Source organism: Diadema antillarum, unplaced genomic scaffold, assembly GCF_040938485.1.
Source record: "Diadema antillarum isolate AM-2024a unplaced genomic scaffold, OU_Dant_1.0 scf00000111, whole genome shotgun sequence".
Lineage (NCBI taxonomy): Eukaryota > Metazoa > Echinodermata > Echinoidea > Diadematoida > Diadematidae > Diadema > Diadema antillarum.
Window position 1 is genome coordinate 3,019,525 of NW_027271000.1, and position 18,276 is coordinate 3,037,800.

Sequence of the window (18,276 nt, forward strand, 5' to 3'; positions counted from 1 at the left end):
TCTTCTAAATTGGCTAAGGATGAAGTATGACAGGGTAGTTTTGGGGAAATGCATTGCAGATCTGTTGTCAAAGGTCATGCTATAAAGTTCATTGTACCTTTAATAGAAGTTTCAGAATTTATAGTGATTGGAAATGAGGAACAAGAATGTTTTCAAGATTCATTACAAATCACAGTGAACGAGGATGATGGGGAATCATCCTCACATGAACATGCATGATTGGGTGCTCAAGGAAGCAGATGCATGTATTCTACATAGGTGAAGTTGTTAAGCAAGTGGTATCGTAGTGGAATTACATTGCTACATTACTGGAATATATGAGCCTCCTAATGTCATCATCCTTGCTCAGTGTAATATGTTTTGGGTTTTTCAGAGTATTGGTTTATCTGCGTTAGGACTACAATAAATTCCACAAATCTATACATGGCACTATTGATTTATGTACTACACTACATGATGTGAAATTATAAAAGTTGTCTTGAATGCCCCTTTAATGGGAGGGAGCAGGTGAATGAAATACTTCTTTACTAGGCTGTAAGAAAAGAGATATCCATCAATTGTAATGCATCGCAATATCGGTCTATTTGGTACATTGATACCATATTGTGGGACAGTTGTCTTATTTCATCACTTTTCAATAATGAAAGTCTGTATCACATACATCTCAACATATATACTTATTCAATTCAATTCAAATATATAGGTTAGCTACAAAACGATATGTAAGGGTATGTAAGGCAATGCCACCTTGCAAAAGATTTCTAGTTTTCTATCAACTCTTGCTTTAGAATTTCTTCTTCATGATCATCCAATTATCTTTCAACATCATGGTTTTGTAAATAATTGCTGTCAATAATATTTAGAGAATGTATATAATTTATTTCCAGCCATGTACATCTGACAGAATATATATTTTGTATTACGAGTAAACTGTCAAAGTGTTCTCCAAACTTTTCAAATTTGATGACATATGTTTTGGGAGTCACACAAACAGAAATGGCTTAAGTTTGTAATCAAATGACTACAGCACTCAGAGACATTTTTGATGGGGGATGCATAGTTTTCGTCATGATAGAGAAAGTAATTACCTCCGCCAAGGGAGGAGGTTATGTTTTCGTTACCGTTGGTTTGTTCGTTAGGTAGTTCGTTTGTCCGTGTGCAAAATAACTCAAAAAGTAGTTAACGGATTGGGATGAAACTTGCAGGAAAGGTTGAGATTGACACAAGTAACAACTTTTGGTAATGATCCGAGAATTTTGGGGGAATTTATGAAGGTTTTTTTGATGTTTTGGCAGGTAGGGTCAATGAACTTAGGAGTTCAGGCTGCGCGTATTTGAGGTTTGCCTGCGCGCACTAAAGTGCGTGCTCTAGTTTCTGCTTGGGCGAGGCGCGCCGTGCAGCTGAAGGCTTATGACGTAACAAAGGCTTCTATATTTGGAAATCTGGCGACTTTTAGCACCGATGTTGTGTGTACGTATGATATCTCTATGGAAGAACAAGATCAGTGTAGTGGTGGAAATAAGCTTCATGCTTGGCGGAGGTCTGCGCTTTGAGAGTGCTTTTCTAGTTCATTTTTAAAACTTACCATAACATATTGACATGACATGTGTTGGCTTTGTTTTTATTTTGTTTTTGTTTGTTCTGTTTTTTTTTTTATATATTCCAACATGTCCCATCTTCAGAGTTTTTATTCTATATTGACTGTGGTAATTACATCCCATTTCAACAACTGTAGGCGTGACATGGTATGAAAGTGATACTTCACTTTTTTTGTGTAAAAATATTTCATGATAATGCCTTTTCTACTAGCCAGCATCTTAGAATATCATACATGTATGATCTTTTTCAACCTAACTGCAAATTACTGCTTGTACTCTTTCTAACATATAATGATTCAGATCAGCTTCTTTTAAGCCCATGGTTTAATAAGATTAACTACCGAATCCTGAATACTAATTGTTTTTTAAGGGTCTTTATGAGGAAAAATTGTGTAATTTTGCATGTCATTTGTTCTTAAACTTAAAATCAGCCTCTCACAGTTTTCCTGACCAATTGCTAAGTATCTTCAAGTGTAGCAACCATATCTTTGTATATTGCTCCAAAGAAGAAAGAAAAAAAAAATTATTGCTATTCAGTTTCAGTATCATGACATGCTAAGGAAAATGAAAATGAAATTACCCTATGCAGAAAGTCATTTTTTTTTTTGACAGGTGTAAGAGAAAGTATGAGTGAATGCCAGAAAACTCCAATATGTGGCATCACAGAGTAGATTCTGTGGTCTTTTCACTTTAATATCTCTTGTACCGTACGCTGTTCATTTCCTTTTCTATGGAGAAGTTAGCAAGTCGTGATTTTGACTTTTTATTTAATGCATTTTTTTTTTTTGGGGGGGGGATTGGCATAGGCATAGACTATCATGTGGAAAATGAAGGAACATTATTTCATAGATGCATACTATACACATACATCTATGACACAGCCAAAACTACATTGTGGTACGGCAGTGATAAATTGTAATCCTTGTTAATCATTACTGCTTGTTCATCTTTCAGCTATTAGTCAGTGACAAGATATTAATTTTCCGCTAAGTTATACGCAATGACCCAAAATTGGGATTGGTACACTTACCAAGCAGTCAGTGAGGTAACTAAAGCATACTTCTGACAGAAACCTCACATGTTGATCTTGGAATGACGACTGTTTTCTATGAATCTTCTACTTGTAATAGTGGGGTGGCTTAGTGACAAATATACTGATAATCGTGACACGCCGGACAAAAGTGTCATTTTTTCCTCAGACATTTGTATATATATGAGGATCAAAATTAGGGGGTGCTCCAAGAAATCCGCTAACAGAAAAGATGAGAAAATGCCCTTAATTTGTACATAACAATAGTGTCTGAATTCAAAGACTATACACAGGGCATTCGCCAGGTTTCTGTACAATGCAATGCAATGTACATGGTTGCTAGTCTTAAAATTCAGACCCATAATACGACATATTGTGTGCATGTTTACAGTAATACACCATTTTTACTGGTTTTCCTATGGTAACAGGTGGTTAGTCTGTGTTGCAGACCTGAGGGAGGTGTGTTGGAATAGTCCAGTTTTCTTAAGCACCTTTTCATTAAATAATTTCCTATAATTTCTGGTAAAGGATTTTTTTAGTACTGTCTACCTCCTGTAGAGAAATGGCAAAGAGTGACATGTGACTCTGGCTCAGATACTTTAAATCTTGGGCAATGACTGAGCCAGGTGTAGGACTATGTCACAGTTCATTTTTTCTCCCAGAACTACTAGTTTACCAGTAGAAGAGCTGCATATTCCATTGAGAACTTAAGGTTTTGGGTATTGACCTACATATTTCCTAACAAATTTAACCCGTTTCCTCCAAGATTGTGTGAATTCCATAGGTTTAGCGCAGGGATTACCTGGTTCCCGTAAGCAATTTTTATAGTCCGCACCTCCCCTCTTTATATGTTTCTTATTTCTTGTGGGGGTTATTCAAATGTTTAAAAAGGTTAAAAGTCTATTTTCATAGATGAAGTTGAATTTAGACAATTTGAATATTTTTAAAAATATATTGATATTTGTAATTTCACTCATAAAGACTTAAAGCGGTTTGAATATTTTTGGTCTGATAGCTATGTATAGACATGTTATTAAAAAGTAAAAGCAATGTTTGATTGGTTCACATTATCCAAAGAGGGTGGGATGTAGTTGGCTGGTGAACAAAGTCTATGGGGAAGTTTAAAAAGTTGATAGAAATAAAACAAAATCGGCATAGAGCAGAATCTAAATCACAATATGATATGACAAAATTCCCGACCCCAAAGGCGGTTGATTCTATGATGCTTTATGTCAAAATACATTCCACCCAAAATACATGTGATTGATAGGAGGAAAAAGTATAGTACATTAAAAACAATATAGTTCAACTAACCCCATTAGTCGAGCAGCATAATGAAATGATTGTTAAGTTTTATCGCCTTGTCAATTGAAGATGATGTTACATAATGACAATTATCAAAGTCAGCTAGATCTACGAGTATATCAAGAAACCAAAAAGAAGGGGTGGGGTGGGGTGGGGAGAGAAGAATGAAGTAAGTTATTAGTATTTGTAGTTTTGGTTTTCAGTATATTCATTTTAATTTCCTTAATTTCCGTTAGGTCATCATGGATTGGAGCATTTGTGTACTAGTAATCTGCCAGGAACAAACACAAGAAAAACTTAAAGGTCCTATATTATACACTATTGGGAGAGTGACTTGAAAAAAAAAATGTTCAGGATATCACATTTTATGCATAATATGTGTAGGTCTGGGGGCATTTCATGAAGCATTTTGTCCGACAAGTTGTCGGACAAATTTGCTCTCTGCCAATCAGATGCAAGGATTTCTGTAGTTTGTAACAGTTTGTCAGAAAAATATCTGACCAAACTGCTTCATGAAATGCCCCCCTGGGGGGCATTTCATGAAGCATTTTTGTCCGACAACTTGTCGGACAAAAATGCTCTCAGCCAATCAGATGCAAGGATTTCAGTAGCTTTTAACATTTTGTCAGACGAAATATCTGACAAAACGCTTCATGAAATGCCCCCCAGTTGTATCACAAGACATCCTACCATATACAGTTTTTGCAATCAAAGCAAACATATAAAGAGATATCAGTATTTTTCTCATTAAAGCATAAATGCGGACGGTTTAGTCTGGAAACATGTTATCATAGAAATATTGTTCACATTTTGTGTTATTAACAATACTTAACATTGATTATACAGATTCATTTTTTACAGAGGTTCTTTGTATCCGTAACTTACACTTAAGAATAATTTTCAAGCACTAATTTTGGGTTTTTGCCTTTAATTATCCACAAAAAGGAGGACTCAGTGCATAAAAGGTGTATGCTTTATTTTTGGAAAATGTTGAGGAGATCAGGAAAATAATATATATTGATGTAGATTTTGGACCTGAAGGAGCAGTTGAAGCATTTTTAAGAAACAATGCCTTGTGGCATCGTTCTTATCATCAAAAATTAATAATGGCAAACTCAAATGAAAATTGGAGGGGGGAAGAAAAGATGAACATAATGACATGAGACAGCTTGGTAAAGATTAAACGCTAAAATAGACAATGCAGCCTCTTTTCTCAGTTCATACTTATCCAGAGTGTGTGCTTTCTTTCCAGTACCGGTATTATTATTTAGATAGGTTAGGGGAATCCCTTTGAATTGTGTGATACATCATTTTAAAGCTTACAGTCTGCTCTTTCAGAATCTGTCCTTAAAGGACAAGTCCACTTTCATGCGCACGTGGATTCAGTGAATACAACAATATTAGTAGGACACATCACAGAAAGCTTGGAAAAAATCGTACAATCCGTTCAAAAGTTATGATTTTTTAAGGTATCTGCACAGTCGCGGCTGGATGAAAAGACTACCACAGTGTATGATGTCACATGCACACATTCTAAGGAAAATGAAATGAGAATTTCACAAAACCATACTTTTTGAATAAAGTTCACATAGTTTCTTTGACTTGCTACTTACGTATGTCAAGGGTAAAATTATTCCCCCTGCCTTCTGAAAGAGAAGTCGAGTATCCTTTTGTAAGCGAAAATAATTTATGTTGAATTTTCTTTATTCATTCTTTATATCGTTGTACACATGTGACATTACAAGGTATAGTAGTCTTCTCATCCAGCCTCGACTGCATGAGCAGAAACTTCAAAAATTCATAACTTTAGAACGGATTGTCCAATTTTCCTCAAACTCTCACTGATGTGTTCTACTATTGTTGCTGCATTCACTCAACCCACATGCTATAAAGGTGACAAATCTTTGTCTGGCGACTTTTTTGTTGATCAATTATACCAACCCTGATGGAAATCTCTTCAAATTCATAAGTTCTGAAGTCTCCTTTAAGTTTAACCAAAATCTATATATGTAGTTGCCATGGCAACATACCACTTAACACTAATGAAAAGTATTTCAAACCTCTATACATCCCGTTGATCAGTTGTACCTATTCAAATGGAATCTCTTCCAAACTGGAAAATAGCCTCCTGTAACTAACTTCAATCAAAAACCCTCGTTTTGGGTTGCCATGGCAACGCACAAATCAACAATTATATTTGACCCCTGGTTTATACTCTTGGTACCTTCTATATAACGTTCATATCAAATTTTGTGAAAATTGAATCTTCCTACCTGGAGAAATAAACAAAAACATGATTTTTAGAAAAAGTTCATTGACCTTTGACCTTTGACCTTTGGAAAATTCACCCCAAATTCAATCAAAATATTTTACTTGTTCTCAATATTCTTCCTGCCAAGTTTTATCCAGATTGGATATTCCTGACCTGAGAAATAGCCAAAAAACCTATTTCACAAATAAAGGTCATTGACCTTTGACCTCTGACCTCCTTCCCAGCATCAATTTTCTTGGAGCACCCTATTTTTTGAGAAGGTACATCATGAAGTACCTTTGGTGAAAAAATCATGCTTTTGTCCGCCGTGTCACGATAATTTCACTAAGCCACCCCACTATAAGGTTTTATTACAGGAGTCAATCCTTTTCCTCCCGTTTACCGGATTGATGACTGAAGATATCATCTTCTCTTCATTCACCGGTTCCAAGAGTATGTAATCAGGCAGTTTCTGGAGTGATGTTTTTATACTATATCAGAATAAAAATGCTTATTATGAAATGGTCTGGTGTGGTTGAAATTGATACAGGAATGAGAACATTTTGAAAGGAGAAATACCATTCGATCTGTATATGTGGTAGAAGAAGAATATTTTTATTCTCCTTTATATGTGTGTGAAATTGAGGCAAAGATATTGCCAGTAATAAACAGATGTGAAAATGAGTCAACTTCAACTGTGTAGTGTTTGCTAATATTAACAAATGAAATGTGGTGACAGTTGTGAACTGAGTAGAATTTCATAGCAAGTGGTTCTTTCTCTTTTGCTCTTGCTCTCTCTCACACTCTCTCTCTCACACACACACACACACACACACACACACACACACACACACACACACACTAATGACAAACAACCAGTATGAATGCTCGAATACATAGACACAGAGTGATATTCTCGTGACATTTAATGATTTTTCTTAACGTACCCAGCAAAGTCGTGTACATTATGTATAAAGTAAAATTTGCGTACAAGAATATTAGGCTGAATACATTTATGCAAAATGGTTCGGTCTAGTCCTACCCTTCAAACATACACATCATCCTTTATCATAAAAACATAATTCATGATTCATTTTTTAACATGTATGACATCTTGTTAAAATGCAGAAACTGGTGTAATCTCAAAATTGTGAGGTATATTTGCATGACATTCATTGTAAAAATATCGTCAAACAAGACCATCTTAATCAAAATCAAACCAGGAAATTGTAATGTGATGAGTATGTGTAGTTCATCCCAGTATAGCTTCATGAACCTGCAAGAAGGGTTAACAGTATCAAATATCAAGTATGAAAGGGATACACACATGGAAAAAGTGTGACCAGAAGGTGAGGCCAGAGAACAAATGGCTTTGAAACAACAATAGCATTTTTCTTAAACTGCCAATTTTCAAATATCACCAGGATCAGTATGTTGTAGTCTCTGCGTACTTATAACTTGTAATATTGTTATAACCAGATAAAAACGAGGAAATCTTTTTCTTGCATTGAACCACATTCCAGCTGTACACATTACATTGGCTTCAGGTTGCATGGATGAAGGCAAAAAAATTTCCAGTAAAGACAATGACAAGCAGCGACAATTTAAACTTCATGCACCATTGTAATCCCAATTATGTTTTTTTTTCCCCCTTGTTTCTTTAATCATATTTACAGCTTAGATGTGTCCTTCTCCAACTCTACAGCATTACAAGTTAACCATGATGGTTATGCAGTCTGTACAGAGTACCATCAATGCAAAGGCATAATACAATGACTGTTTAGTCTGTGGATTACTAATATGTTGATGAAGAAGTGAAGACGGCTGTGTACTAGGGCATCCAAACGCCAAACAATGTGGATTCAAGATGGGAATAACTTTCAACATGCAGCATACGAAACACTGAATTGTAATCAATAAACATCACTTATGCAGCAGGCAGTGAAAACACAACTAACTTACATGTACAAAGAATCATCTTACCGCATTTGTCAGAATAGTTTTGACCTTCACATAAATCAAATTATATTATTACGATTAGCGTTGGCACTCTAAATCCTGCGATACAAACTTGCTTCTATGACAAACATTCAACCTTCTCTTTGCCCATCCAGAAACAAGTACCATACGTAGTAAATGCACGGTAAAAAGATAAAAAGCTATAAATACCACGGCATGAAAGAAATATAGTATTCGTCACCAGAAACAAATCACAGAAAAAGGTCAATGGAATTTTAATTATGCGAAAGAAGAGCAAGTCTAGGATAAATGTTATTTGAAACCAAAATATGGCAATGATCATGATATCATATGTCAAACTACTTTTGAAAACTCAGCTGATCCCCTTGGGAATTCATTGCCAGTACCAGTTTCTGACCGGCTAGTGAAGTCTACATGTATTGTTGAAAAATGTTACAGTGTTCAGGTGGACAGGAGACAATCACTTGACGTAACAAGATATGAGCTTTCTTCAGAAATAGGTCCCCATCCTCCCTTCCCAATCCCTAACTGAAGGAGATTTGGACAGAATAACTTGGTACATGCAATGTATTGCCACAAGAATGCATAGAACATACATCCACTTTGTGAGAAACTCAATTTCCCTGATGTAAAAGTAGAAGTGCAGAAAACTTTACATCGGCTTATCATCACTTACAATCAAAATCCTTGAAATACAATGTACTATACAAATAATTTCCAGGGGGAAAAAAAAACATTTCTGAACTTGCATGTTTAGTGATCTCAATACTTTGTTAGGCCTATATACTGTTAACAAAGAAATGAAAACAGATTTTGGATTTATACTATATCTACAGTAGTGGGCAAGAGCTTACAACATTTTCAATTTCACATCACTGATTTATTTAAAAAAAAAATACTGTTGTACCAGGGATTTAATGAAGCATTTTCTTGTTTGCTTTTTGACAATCTTATCCTTTTGGACATGGAGTTAAATCTCCTGGATCTAGGCATATACATGTAGTACTGTTCATTGTTACCAAGCTAGTGTTATAGAGAGGTAGCTTTTCAAAAGTCAATTGAACACTCATTCTGACAAAATTCTGACAAAACGTTTATAATCATTATGTTTATCATCAAAATCAATATATGATACTATATATACAATCAAACCTTCTGATTTATAATATCAAATTATGCATCAGATCATCACAAACTATAAACAGACAACATAAATTAGATGAAAGCAAGACTGATGACTGCCTTAAGTAGGATGGACTTAATGTCTATATCATGGAGAATTGATTGTCTCCTACTTACTCTATATTAACATTTAGGTCGGTGGGAAACCTTCCTTGCAAAACTGGACGGTGATGAAAACAGTGTAATGATAATGTGAACAATGTTCATTTCTGTAATTTCTTCATTGAACAGCTGTACCTTCACACATGGAATTCCTTTATGGCATCTCTAAAGAAATGTGTCATAACATAAGAATGACCATTTTGCAGCCATACTGTTTTGGGGGTGTGTTTTTTTTTTCAGAGCACTACCCCAATTTCAAACCTGCCTTGATGTTTGTTACTACAGTATCAGCATATTAGAGGCTGTGATTATAGGACATCTTAGCCAAGTTATACTAACGTTGAACTTAAAGCACTTGTGTTACCATTTCTCATTCATTATGTGTGTCCACAGCTTAGCATGTTATGCTTTATACTTTGTTCAATGAATTAACTTATGACCAGTTTCAGTAACTCCACTGCATGTGTGCCAGTAAAAAATGAAATTAATGTGGAATGGAAAATAAAAAATGATCAGCTGTGGAATACGTAATCCACACAAAAGCCATCAGCATTTTAAAATGCTTTGGATGCATTTCCAAATGAGGAACTTTTGTTTAGTGTATTGTCCCACATGCATGAGGAGTAACTCGCTATATGCATAAAGTGGAATAATCAAAATTGTCAGGCACTATTGGTGTCAAATGCTTCACAATATACATTCAATAAATATCATACATTGACAGGTTCATAAAACACCTGAATACTTTGGTAACCCAAGTGTTCTCTTCACTTTTACCACCAAAATATCTTGTCAGTAAAGAGCTTTCAGGCATTAGAAATAAATACAAATATTTGTGGTGTCGCATGAAACTGTTTTGTCAACGGAAGTATACACACATGAGTAGACATAGTCATACACGTAAAAAAGCATACGCATAGTTTTGAGAGAGGAAAAAAGAAGTGATACCATTTCAGCTAGTGATGTTACACATGTTGTCAGACTAAGAGCTCAAATGTGAAACACACTAAATCAGTTTCCAATTCATTTATGGCATAAAGTTCAAATGTGAACAGGTTCTAGTATGTTCATAGGGATGGTTGTATCTTGTGGCCTTTTGAAATGAATACATCACATGCTGTTATCAACTCATGGAGTTAGGGTTTTTTTTTGCAACATATGTAATAACACAAGGTGTTAGTTGTACCATCACCATTACTAACATCAAATTAAAGTGTGTCTTTTTCCAATTCTCCTTTTTGGAGAATTGGATTCTACTTCCTTTTTTGTTTTTGCAGCCATTCAAGATTAAAGCAATGATCTGATCTGTGTAATATCACATCTACACCTCAAATCTTCCTTCTGATGCTTGTAGAAGTCAAGATGGAAAAAAAAAAAGGAAAAATAACTTTCCCTTTCTGCCACTCATGGGGTCCAGAACATCTGATCATTCCAATCAGTACACTCCTGTGGTTGTCATGGCAACAGCAGTGGTGATGCCACCCAAAAACATGGATGGGATGGCAACGAAGGAGAGAAGAGAGAGCATTCCAATTCCAGACAGACCGTGGCCACTTGAAAGAAATAATTCAAAGAGAATAAATCAAATTAATGATCCAAAGTACAAAAAAAAAAAAATCATACAAAGATGGGGACTAAAGGGACAATAGCTTTCCAATGTTTACAAAATAGAAAATGAAATTTGCAAGCAAAGTGGTGCTTTTGACATTTGCATGATGAAAGAGCTTCTCTTGTTACTTATGAGAACACATAGTCAATTTCTTGATGATCAGTACAGGACTAAAGAGATGAATTACTGAATGGCAACCCCCTAAAACCTTAAACTACAGGCAAAAGAAATCTGCAAGTAAGTTATTTCAGGAATTTTGTACTTGTGTAGAGTTTGCATGACATCATTCTGTTACATCTCTCGGTGCATCCATGGTGATATCATAACCACACTGGTAATGTTGAAAGTACCACTAAGAGCACTCTTTTTCTCAGGTTTTTAATACAGTTGCCATGTGGCATCAATAAAGGTAAACCACTAGATCTACCACAGAACCCAGCAGCACAGCACAGTGGCATGCTACAGGTTGAAGCAGGGAAGTGGAAAGTTGAAGTCATAAGTTAGGTATGTAGCTTATTCACAGTGTGTCATAACTTATGTGGTTTGCATAGAATTATCTACATACTGCCTCAGCATTTTGAGAGATCAATGCAATGTATATATAAATATTAGCATCACTGCTTCTCTGTCCTGTAGTACATTCTGAAGGGCATTATCTCAGGATATGATCATGTTTGTTTAGCAATAAGCAGAGGAATTACTTCAGTACATTTTGCATCTTGATTTGTGAGACATTATTCAACCATTAGATAAGATTCTAGATAAGAGATGTATAGTATGTTTCTCGGTGCAAGTAACAGTGTCAATATATGACTGGTTTAGGTTCCATTACCTTCTATACCTTTCAGTCAAGTCTCTTTGCAAGGCATTTTCAATCATCCACGTTTAACTCTTCAACCTGCCATCATTGCAGGTATGAGGTCCATAATTCCAAGATTTTGTTCAAATATCACACTTTTCATCACTGAAAAAAGAGATTACTTTTTGCTGATTTTTCCTTATGCTGAAATTAATGTTTTGTTAAAATTGTACAAATTCTTCTGTTTTCTCAACAACAACAACCAAAAACAAAAAAAATCTTGTTGAGCCAGCATAGAGGTACAGTAAAATGTATTCAACAATTCCGGAAGTACATGCTCTGCAATTGATTCCTAATTGTACTTTGTAAACTTGCATTGAACCCGCTGGTTATATTCACACACATTTGAACTCACCTGGTACAACCACCCGCCAGTCGTGAGCCATAGACCATGACAGTACCTCCCAACAGGGCGTGGAGAGGTGCCACACCATACGTCAACGCCCATGTACCTGATGAGAGTGCTGAAGCCGCAGCTCCAGCAATGGCCGATGATATGTACACAACCTGAAGAGAAGATTCACAAAAGTGAAAAATATCCATGATATAGCATATACTTTTCATTTAGGGCTTTGCATTGGTAGTGTGACATGACTGTATTCCAATGTTGTCCATAACACAGTGGAAATTAATATATAATAAGTATGGGGAAATGGACAATGTGGACATTTATGGACAGACATAATGTCTCATTTCATTAAACTTGACATATCTATAATGCCATCATACATTCCAAGTTACCATGCATTCAAAGCAAGGATTGCATATTTTACCACTAGTAAACAGCAAAGGCAACATTTCATCTCACTTTGTGTTGTAAAGTTGACTTCATCAAATAAATGACACACGTCCATTTAAGATTATTATAATTTCCATCATTGTCACTTTTATCTCATATCATTATCAACAATTGTAAGTCCGTTACCATCTTCATCATCAATATAAAATTTTTACTTTTCACTGCATCGTTATTATCATCATCTCTATCACCATCGCCACAGAGCCCACACCCTGCATTGCTAAAACTGGTTGTGAGTGATTCAGTCGTACTTTCGTCCTGTGATGTAATACCCACCTGCCACCAGTTCCTCAGCCCCGTTCTCGAGGCACGAAGGTAGGGCGAGGTCCCTTGGAGGAAAGAGGACGGCAAAATCCGCGACACCATGGTGCAATAGCCTCTGCTGCCCCCTATCGGTTCATCGACGGCTAATACGATGGGCAGTTGCAGAGATCCAACGATGCTCCCTGTAATGATTATGACACAAGTATTCACAAAGCGCATTGGTAAGTGGCAATACGATATTGCAGTTCGCGATGAAAGTTATATAACTTATATGAAGTCAAATATATATCTGTTAATCTACATTCAGTCAACGAAACTGAATGAAGGGAATTTTTGTTTACTCCCAAAACCAAGTTGCGGTGTTTATGGATGATTTCATGTTGTTAATCTGGCAAGAGAGTGAAATCTATACAATGCCCAGAAAGTATGCATGATGAAGTCATTCGATAACTATCAACATTATTCCATTCAATCTTTGGTTTTTAAACTAAGAGTGATAGTGGATAGCGTGATGATGTTATCCTTTGCTGATCTTGTACGTAAAATCACCAACTGTCAAATAATGACAATTAACACCGTAGTTTTTATTACAAGATGGCACTCTTTTCTCTCTATATACTTCCTTGTGCTATCACCTTTTCTAATTTTCAATCAACTTTCTTCTTAATCTTTTCATATTGGTTTTGTATTCTCATCCTCGCTTTTGCTTCTTTCCTTTTCTCTTTCTGTGACTTTATCAATCGTCTGTTCAACACAGATTTCTGTATTACAAGACAAGCGTCTGAACAACGAAATGTCCGCAGAAGGCTTTTTTTTTTCTTAACACAATAATCTCTACTGTGGCATACCCAGCTGTAGTCTGCTTTCTCCCTCTCCCTCTGCACTCTCCCTGCCTTTCCTCCCCTCTCCCTCTCTCTCCTCATCTCTCTATTTATCTCCTGTCGATGCTACTGTAAAAAGGTAATGTCCATTATAATAAAGTAACCTAGCAACCCACTCGACACAAGGCTTAGGTGGTCTGTTCTCGCAAGACTGTCTGGTCGGAATCAAGGTGGGATAATCTAGCAGTAAGATGGGCCTAGGGCAGAACTGGAGCGTGAAGGCAGAGAGGAAAAACATGAGTGTATCAGAGATAGAAGTGAGAGAGAGGGACCCTAAAATTAGCCACCTGAGCAGGTATCCGTCAATTTACACTCACCGGCAAGAATCGGCGGCCATGACCTGATCGCGAACAAGCTGGCGGCTCCCTCAGGCATGTGTTCTGCATTGGGGCTCGTCAGCTCGGACCGCCAGGGTGCCAAGTACTCGATAACGGCCAAGACTATCCCGATGACCAAGGCCAAGGGCAGGGCTAGCTTGTGGTACGGAAGAGACAGTCTCTCGTCCAGCCTACAAATTAATGTAGCAAAACAGAAAAAAAAATCGAACAAAACGTTGATCTTTGTCTTGGAACAGACATTAAAATCAGTGAAGCAAGAAACCGAACAGAGTCGATAAGTTATCAGAGCATGACAGAAACATAACGGATTCATCATGCCGTATTTGCTTTGCATGTGGAGGAAGCAATTGTGTGTTTTACTAACAGCCCAAGTCTTCTCGGCTTGTTTAAGTCTTTTGTGCCCTTCTTTCAATATTTTGCAGTCTTCAAACAATATTGTCGATGTCATATATCATGACGCTTGACCTGATAGGGTTAGCTGGGATTAACCGCAAAAGCACTCGTTCCTATCTTTTTCTATCAAGCATTACTAAGTATTATGTGCAGAGTGTATGTTTTCGTGTGCGTCTGTGCGTGTGTGTCTTTTCTTTATATATTTTCGGGAAGCCTTGGAAATAATGACGAGTAAGAGTAGCGAAGGAGAAATTAATTCAGCAGGTAATCGCTGGGCGACGCGTCGTGCTGTAGCTTACATACAATGCCAGCCAGAGAATCAAGATTTTACCCACGTATGTATGCTAATGAACTGCCCATTATCTTGTCCTCAGTCACAACAATTTCGTCCCCGTATCACACTGCAAGACGCCCTGCCCATGTCGCTTTTATCATCCATCACTTGTCCTTCTTTTCATCACCGGAGACGAAGACCTGTCTTAGGAGCATCACGTGACCAGTTACGTCATTCCATTAGTGATGCATATGATCTGACGTGATCAGTTTACAGGCAGTCCCTGTCATCTGTAAATTTTGTTAAGTATGTCACAGTAGATCTTTGGTGACTTTAATATCAAAACTTCTAACACACTTGAGGAACGTTGTAGGCTTTCCGAAGGAACAAGAGAGCGCCGATGATTGAAAAAATGAGATTCACATTTTGTTTTTGGTTTACATATACTATATCATATATAAATTATCATATACTTGATCAAGTAGTGTACAATGTTCCAAGCTTTGCATACGTTTTGACACATCTGATAGAAAAGTATCATGCGTTCAACGCCGGCCTAGGGTGCACTGTGCGGACTGAAAAAAAGAACCAAAGGAAAAAAAAAGCAATTTCTCCATCACTGTACAGGAAGCAGTTGCTACCCATTGTTTGTCCCCCCCCCCCCCCCCCCCTGCTACAAAATCACTGCATCATCTCCACATGACGGTCCAAACTATTTGATGATGAACTTGATTAGTCCAAGGTTTCTCTGTCTAGTACAGGAATATGTCACCATCGAGGACTGGCGAAATTGCTCCTGGTGGAGCAAAACAAAAGGAAGTGTCAAAGATGATTAGAGTATACTGTCTCTGTAAGAAATAGAGGAACAATTTGGGTATAACTTGGCTGAAGAGTAGCGATATGATTAAATCCGCGATTTATATCGCTTGTCAGCAGACGACATTTGGGGGAGGGGGCTTTTGATGGTAACTCGAACTTTGTCGGGGGATTTGAGCAGACAAAGGCGACGAATTAAATCGTGACCTCTAAGTCATTTGTATGTGGGTGTAGGTGTGGGAGTGTTTTTGTGCGTTGTTTCAAAGAAGCGGAAGGAAAAATAATAATCATGATCACAACACACCTGCTCAGATATGTCTTTATCCAATTAGTACCATGGGATTATATCTCAAAATGTATGAATGAAAATCATTTTAACGGATGGCTAGTCGGCTTTGCTGATATCCTCCTCTGTCGCATGAGTAACCTCGATAGACATCACAATGTATCCGCTTTGCTCAATCATGGTTCATAAACCTATTTGACATAGTACTTTCTCTAAACTTGCATCCGCACAAAATAATAAAAGGTACATTATATGGCCCTAGCTCTGACAGAAAAATGCCAACACTGCAGACCTTAAAGGGATGGTATCGTTTCGGTGGAGATAGGACTTCAAGTGTCCAACTTTTTTCTTTGTGAAATAGTAAGAAACCCCCTATGAAATATGAAAGAGCATATTATTAGTTATTTTTCTACGCGGAATTCAATGTTTATTTGATGAAAATTGGTTTTAAAATTGCTGAGATATCCAAAACAAAGCAATCCTATAAGAAAAAGTGGGACCCACCTTTTATTAGGATTGCTTTGTTTTACTTTGTTTTTGGAAATCTCAGCCATGTCAAAGCCGATTTTCCTCAAATAAACTATGAATTCCTTTTTGAATGGTATGCTCTTCAACATTTCATAACGTGGTTTCTAAGCATCTCACAAAAAGGTTAAAAGCTAAATTCTCATTTCAACCAATACTATACCATCCCTTTAGCACGGGATTTTTCATTATCATCAATGTTATTAATACTAATATTGTCGTTATTATTATTATTATTATTATTATTATTATTATTATTATTATTATCATCATCATTATCATTATCATTATTATTCTTATTATTCTTATTCTTATTCTTATTCTTCTTCTTATTATTATTATTATTATTATTATTATTATTGTTATTATTACTATCATTAGTAGTAGTAGTAGTAGTAGTAGTAGTAGTAGTAGTAGTAGTATCATTGCAATTAAAATCATTGTACCATTCCTATTTTATCGTTATCATTATCATATTGAATCTGTATGAATTGATTTCTGACCCATTCACCTGAAACTCCCTCACATGTCAACATCATCGAACGCGCTCCATTGCAGCTTTATGCCTATTGAATGGCACTTAAGAGTTGTGAAGAAGAAATAAAACTGGCTTGTATTTGTACACTTGTGCTCACTTTTCTCACTTACAGTAGGATCATATTATTCATGCACATGAGGCCTGGTTTTTGCAAAGCTTGCCGGTGCAACATGGTTGTGACTACTCATGTTATGTACGTGATGGACTTTATTACTCCTGAAATCCTAAAGGAGTCGTTGTCGTCGTCAGTATTCAACGGAAAACATATTATTCCCCTCCTGCGCGGGAAGACTGCTTGTGATTAACATGGAGTATGAAACTGTTTAGGAGCACACCTGAACCTCTACCCTCGAGAGGGGCATACTTTGTCTGTTCATGCAGAGTTAAGAGCGCTTCAGGAACACTCTTTCGGTGATCTAAATGCATTGATATAAATGGGAAAATATTGTTGTCCTGGGTTTTCTGATGTCTTGAACAGATGATAAAAATCAATTTTGCTTCGACATTTTGACGAACAGGCAAAGAGATCCGATTGTCTTATTATACGACATTAAAAACAAATAACCTAACCTTTTGTTTATCATTCCCCCACGAGTCAGTTCCACCAAATAATGGAAAATTGAAGGAAAAAATGTTTGAGACAGCCAGACAGGGACAGAGATGGTAACTGAAGATTTTCTTGTCATATTTTGCCACCTTTAAGATTGTAGATACAGAGAATGACACGTAGAGATAATATAAAGATATGATATAAAATCTTTCTCTGTATAACTTCATATTTTGAATTCTTCCTTAGGAATGATGTACGTGCATATCAGACTGAACGTTTTTGGGTGTAAATCATACCTTTTTTTATTACAATGACCATTGATCATATTATTTCATCACATATACAATCATGTCGCAAACGTAATGCGCATTTTATTTAATGTTAGACCCATTCCTTGCGAAGTTGTGGAAAGCATTTGAATAAGATTATCACAAAATAAGATCCAAAAGTTTTAGATTCAAAGCATTATTAAGTACTCCTTGCCAAAGAGCGAGGGGTATATGACATGACTGTGTCGTAGCCAAGGACAACACCATCATTCGCGATCACAATGGGATATCGAGACCCCGGGATCGAGACAGAGGTCCTAAAAAGACTGCAGAACATTAACCCATGAAGCACGGGACGTCGAGGGATTCAAACTTCATGAAGACTGGGTATACCTCAAGAGGTGGATGAGTTCCACTCCAGCAAAAC

At 36.6% G+C, this 18,276-nt stretch overlaps 1 protein-coding gene across 1 annotated transcript in view; it reads right to left on the reverse strand.

Moving 5' to 3' along the window:
• Positions 1 to 10,883: 10,883 nt before the first annotated feature.
• LOC139719525 (thiosulfate transporter TsuA-like) overlaps positions 10,884 to 18,276 on the reverse strand; it is a 50,369-nt gene continuing 42,976 nt past the window's right edge. The window contains exons 5-8 of the mRNA XM_071630940.1: positions 14,178 to 14,368; positions 12,992 to 13,161; positions 12,272 to 12,423; positions 10,884 to 11,001 (exon numbers count right to left, since the gene is read on the reverse strand). Coding sequence (XP_071487041.1) covers positions 10,884 to 11,001; positions 12,272 to 12,423; positions 12,992 to 13,161; positions 14,178 to 14,368 — 631 coding nt within the window. The remainder of the gene's footprint in view (positions 11,002 to 12,271; positions 12,424 to 12,991; positions 13,162 to 14,177; positions 14,369 to 18,276) is intronic.